General features: G+C 39.8%; 1 protein-coding gene across 1 annotated transcript in view; it reads left to right on the top strand.

Moving 5' to 3' along the window:
- Nucleotides 1-3,272: 3,272 nt before the first annotated feature.
- The window catches only part of DNAH6 (dynein axonemal heavy chain 6), a 233,227-nt gene continuing 230,499 nt past the window's right edge, over nt 3,273-6,000 (top strand). Inside the window, exons 1-2 of the mRNA XM_073241805.1 lie at nt 3,273-3,413; nt 4,581-4,813. Of these exons, the coding sequence (XP_073097906.1) occupies nt 4,589-4,813 (225 nt within the window). The 5' untranslated portion in view covers nt 3,273-3,413; nt 4,581-4,588. The remainder of the gene's footprint in view (nt 3,414-4,580; nt 4,814-6,000) is intronic.

Genomic DNA, 6,000 nt, shown 5'->3' with positions numbered 1-6,000 from the left:
TTTCCCACTGCTGGATGAATGGGTAAAGAATATGTTCTCTCCTCAGGATTCGTTGTTGCTGCTTGTTGTCAGTTCTATTTGTTAACTGACTTTTCTAAACTACAGTTTAAAAGACTGTATTCTTGGTGATGTGTGATCACCGGAGTCTCTGAAGGCACTGGTGTCATGCATTGCTTTTGTGGAGGCACAGACTTTTGTCACAACCATCGCCATTGCTGCTGATGTCCTCCCATAATTACTTTTTAATTTTATTTTTTAGTTTTATTTTTCACCTGTGAACATTTCAGAAATGTTATGATATACTCTATATCTAAGAATTCTAATATTTATTTGCCTGCTAAGTCTGTCATATGTTCTTCTGACTTTGTTAGGGGTGGCTTTATTCTATATTTGGTGTTTCTTTTATTGTGAATTTATATTTGGCTGAACCTAACTTGTGAGAATGTCGAGAAGTGAGAGTTGATGATGACTTTCTCTTGATGAATAATAGCAGTTTGCCTTTTTTTCCCAGACCATATAGGCAGTATACATTCAGAATCCAGAGCTGAGAACTAGCTTATGGTTTCAAATTCATAGGGGGAACTATTATATTTTTAACAATTTTTTTCCACGTGGTGCTGCAGGTAGAGTCATACTGGTTTTGCTGTAGGCTTTCTTCATTGCCAGTTTTTTTCTAGCCCAAGGTGCTTCAGGGGTCCCAAATGTGTGGCGACTTAAAGTTCATCTCCTCCACTATATGTAGTTTCAGGCAAGGCCCAGTCTTCTATCCCTGCTAGCATTAATCCTCAAAGCTATATGTTCCTTGTATGGGTGTTCCCAGCAAGGTGGCCACAGTTTCCATGTTTTCAATCATCCTGGTTTCATTTCATTGTTGTTTTGACCCTTAAGGATTCTCTTATTCTTAAGAGTGCCATGATGCAGTTAAAATAATGTGCCTTTGAGTTTATCCAAATACGTAGGTGCTTTGCTTCAGGAATTTTTCAGAACATAGTCCACTATATATCCAGGAGCAGAATTCCATGAGTCAGTATTCTTGCTCTTGAAATCTTAGAGACATTTAACTATTAAATTGATGGATCTGGATTTGTATCTCAGCTCTGCCATTTCCCACCTCTGGAGTGCTCTTGGGAAGTTGGGTGACCTTCAATTTCCCAATTGGTGGAGTAGATACAATAATACCCCTAAAATAATATAAAGTTGTTGCAATGATTAATGTCATGGTGAAAAGCCCTTCACAAAGGGCCCAGCATATAAATCTTAATTTACTCCTTGAAACATTTTAACCATTTTCACTTTTACTGTTAAAGATGTGACCTTTTGTAATCTAGTTCTTATAAACCTTTCATAGCCTAGTTTTTGAGCTCTGGAATGGAAATCAGGTTTTTTTAAAGTATTTGAGAGAATGAATGGAAAGTACAGAGCAGAGTACCTGACATATAGGGAGCACCCAACAAATAGTAAAAATTGTTATTTATAAGAACTACGAAGAAATCAACAGGCTATACACAAAGCTCTTGTTTGTTGCAATGATTTAGTAAGTATTCAGTTGACAAAGAAGATGACATTTTGCCACATTAAAAAAGAGCTTAAAGAGATTTGATGAGTAGGGTTCAATACAGTTATACCTTCATAAAACTCCGTCCAAGTCTTCTACCCTGACCTTTTCCCTTTCCTTGGCTTTTGGAATGCTCTCAGCTGCATAAGTTAACATTAGAATACAATCACCTTCTTCTACTAATAAAGAAATTCTGGGACTGAGGAGCAAGAGCCTTTTTTCCACAACATAAGTTTTGAAGGGAACAAATTAAAATACTCACTGCACATTTGAAATAAAATACATATTTTTAGATATGTCTAACACTGCATATTTTTATAACTTTATCCTTTGATGTATTGGGTTGGTTCTGAATTTTTTTCATTACTAGATTATATAAATTATTATATTTTATTGGCTTTGTGGGTACCTTTCATCTCTGGGGAATTAGTATTTATTATGCCTTCACGTGAGGTTTTTCTGAATTGTTTCTAAACTGAAGTTACTCCCTGGCTGTTTCCACTTCCTGATTACAGATTAGGAGACCTCTATCCTAGTTTCATTTCTGCCACGACTAGCTGCCTTACTTAGAGTAAATTACTTGCCTTCTCTCTTTCTGAGTCTCATTCTCCTATTAATCAAGTGAGGTTAGTTAGACTAAGTGATCTGTAATCTCCATTCCAGCTCTATTGTTACATGATTCTCTTCCTTGAAGGTGGTGTAATACCTAGCATGTAAAATACATGTCTGAAAATACTAAGACTGAGAAAACGCAAGTTGTGAGTAAGAAATGTTAAGTATTTCATATAGGGCTTGGATTCAAGGCATTCGAGACAAGAAACAAGTATTAAAAAAAAAGAGGTAAAAAATCGAAAAAGTAGGTAATGAGTTTCAGCGGTGATTATGTCGCTTTGGAGGGGAGGTTGAAAGCCAGGACTCTTCTATCTGGTGTAACACCTCCTCAAAGCAAGTGAAAGGGCTGCATCCTCTGATTAACTGGGATAAGGAATCTTCAGTAAGCCTCAGCTGGGCTTCGGTGGGGTGGCCTCCATATAGCATTAGCAGCAGTCAACTGGGGGCTTAATTAGGTGGGTCTGAATGCCACAATAAGATCCAGGGTCTGCTTGGGTCAATAGTGCGCAGGGACCAAATAAAAGGGGCTCGTACTGTGCCTGACGCCAGATTACCTTCGAGGTGGAAAAGAACATTAATTGAAAGGACATGTTGAGTTCGACGGGAAGAAGAACCTGCGTTCTTGGGACCTTTAGGACACTCCTGAGAGAAAGTCGGTGGGCAGGGCAGAGATGCAGAATAGACTGCCCTTACTGACGGAGCCCCGACCAGTCTACACAAGGCATCTCCCTCTCCAGAGATTCGTGATGCTTCTAACCAGAGAAAGTTAAAGCGAACGTGTACTCGGTCTTTAGTTTCCGAGGGGAAGCAGAAAAGACATTGCTGCAGGAGAAAGGAGAGGCAATGAGCGTGAACAGCCGACACGCGAAAGAACAAATCGAAATAACCACCTCCTGCGCTGCTCAGCTTACGCGACTAGGCAGTGCTCAGTTCCCAGCGCGTAGGAGGAACCGGGAGGGTCGAGCGCGGGCTCTCCACCAACCAGAAGCGTAGAAAATGTTCTAGAGACATTGATTGGCTCAATTGGGCGGAGCGCTCCTGGCTCTAGAGCTGTGGTTGGCTGTGGCGTTGCCGCGGCGACATCACGCACAGGCGCAGTGCGCTTCTGGGGGAGGCCCGGTGGCTGCTAGGCAACGGGAAACTTTCCTTTCGAGAGTCAACTTTTTATTCCTGAACTGGGCTTTTCTCTGTCTCCGGAGACCCTCGGTAGCGGTGGCTGCGGCGGCGGCTGCCCTAGTCTGACTCGGTGAGTCCTAAGGAATTGAGCTGAAACTCAAGCATGGCTTTCCGAGAACATGAAGGGCTCAAAGAGGCAGAAAAATTCGGTGGGAAGGCATTTTGGTGTTTACGTACTACCTACTGTAGACGGGCAGAAAGTGAGGACTACAGATGTCAAGAGACTTGTCCAAGATCTCACATGGTCAGATCTAGACCTGCACGATTCACCGTGGTGGCCACTAGCCGCATGTGGCTAGTCGGAACTGTGATGCGCTCTCAAGACGTAGTAACAGAAGAATAGAATACCACATTAATCGGTTTTATTTTTATTACATGTTGAAGTGATAGTATTTTGGAATATGTTAAAGCATATTATTAAAATTCATTTGTTCTTGTGATTTTAATGTAGTTATCTTGAAAAATTAAAATTGCAAAGAAGATTTACATTATATTGTGATGGGCCAGCGCAGATCTAGACTAAATCCTGGGCCTGCCGAAACCTGGTTCAAGATCTTGTGTGCTATTACATATAGTATTTTGAAGGGAAGTATCTCCACTAGCTGATGGGGATGGGAGTGTGAGTGCTGGCCATGGCAAGACCGCTACAAAAGGCTCAGAGTCCTCTAGGACATTGCTACTCTAAGTGTATGAATCAGAATCTGCATTTTAACAAGCCCCTCAAGTGATTCTCATGCATTTAAAAGTTCCAGAAGCACTCTTTTGGGATTTAGCCCTCACCTTCCCCCACCCCCCTTTGGTTTCTGCCCGAGTGCCTAGGCTGTATTTCTCAGAATTACCTGCACTTTGAACAAGATCCCCAGAAGATACTGTGCATACTCAAGTGTGAGAATCATTGGTCTCCGTATCAATTGCATTTCTCGCTATCCTTTCAAATCTAGACAGGCGGGGCCCCCAAATCAGTGACATTAGCTGCTGCAGCAGCAACCAAGATCTTGTTGGAAATGCAAACTCCTCGGTCCCACCTCAGCTGCAGGGCTTCTTGAAGGCCAGGCACAGTTCCTGATTTTCATTCCTTTGGTTCAAGCCCAGTAGGGAAAGAATGGGGGTAATCTTGATGGGTTTTCTGAAAAACCCGTCAGCTCGCCTTACTTCTTAAGTCACTTCCACTAGTCCCACTTCCCTAAGCCTTGTGCTCTACTTTGCATTTTTCTTTTCCTGACCGTACCCTTTCCAGGAACGAGGATGTCTTTTTACACCTCAGAGAGTAACTCTAACTTGGGAAATACTGAAGAGCAGGTGGAAAACCCTGTGCTTAAAAGACTGAATAGTGTACAAGCAAAGGGAAGACTGGGTTACGCAGTACCCACAGAATATGAATCCGATACACAATTCCTGTTCTTTAAGCACACTACAAAAGCTCAGGAGAAGACAAGAAAACGGCAGCAGCCTGTAAAACTAGAGCCTCTGGTAAGTTCTAAAACCAGCATTTTAGCTACTTTTGGCTGGAGATGAAATTGTAAAATTGCTTTGAATAGAAGTCATTTCTAGACTTAATTAACAAAGAAGGCCTAAAAAATGTAATGCTAAATGTTAAGGCTTATTTATGAAGTTGTAAACACTGAGAGCATTTATTCAAGAAATAGTTCTAGGCACTGTTTTGAGATCGGTGGGTGGGGGAGGCACAGTGGCAAACAAAGTTTCCTAGTGGATAAATCCCCTCTGGATTATGTATAATACGGATACGTAACTATGTAGGTTGTAAGCCTCTTTTAGGTGTTAGAGTACTATTTAATACTGGGACTTCAGTAAAAATAATATATAGAGTTACAACTGTTGTTATTTTCAAAATAAACGTCTAGTGTCCTGAAATGTTTTTCTACTTGTCTGAAAATACTTTATTTTAAGAATCTATTTATGCCCTTGAATAATTATAAATCCATGTAAAGGAGCAAAGTGCAAGAAGCAGAAAGTGAAAGTTACCACCCCAGTGCTCCCAGTAGACATTAACTATTGCTCATACTAGTTGTTAGCCCTTCAGGCTGTTTTATGTTTATTTAAAACATAAAAACATATTAAAAATGCATGTGTGAATATAAACATATATAGCTTTAAAATAAATTTATGCAGTACATACTGATCTTCCAAGTGCTTATTTCAACTGAAATGGATAGAAATCTTCCCAGTACATGCACATAGCACTATTTGTTTTAAAAATATTATGAATATTTCATAAATATAGTACTGTACATGTTGCTGTTTACACTTAAATATACATTTCAGGATTTTTCTCAAGCCAGAAGATATTCTATAATACATTCATCTTAATGGTTCCATAATATCTCATTGCGTGACTCTCATAATTTATTAAATCACTCTTTTCTTTTGGGACATTCAAGTTTTGCAAATATTTACAATGGTGTAGCAAAATCACTGTGTCATCCTTGTGTACTAGTACTTATATTCTTATGGGATAGATTCCTATGACTGGTATTGTTGAATGGAAGAGAAAAAATATATATATATGTATATATAATTTTATTTAATTCACACATATTTTACCTGGAAACTAGTTTCTCAAGCAAATGCACATGTGTTGCCTATATTAAATTTCACATTCACCCTTACCTATCTTTTATGCTATGCTCTTTCAACCT

The sequence above is a fragment of the Manis javanica genome, chromosome 1, assembly GCF_040802235.1.
Source record: "Manis javanica isolate MJ-LG chromosome 1, MJ_LKY, whole genome shotgun sequence".
Classification (NCBI taxonomy): domain Eukaryota; kingdom Metazoa; phylum Chordata; class Mammalia; order Pholidota; family Manidae; genus Manis; species Manis javanica.
This window is presented reverse-complemented; position numbering and strand designations above follow the sequence as displayed.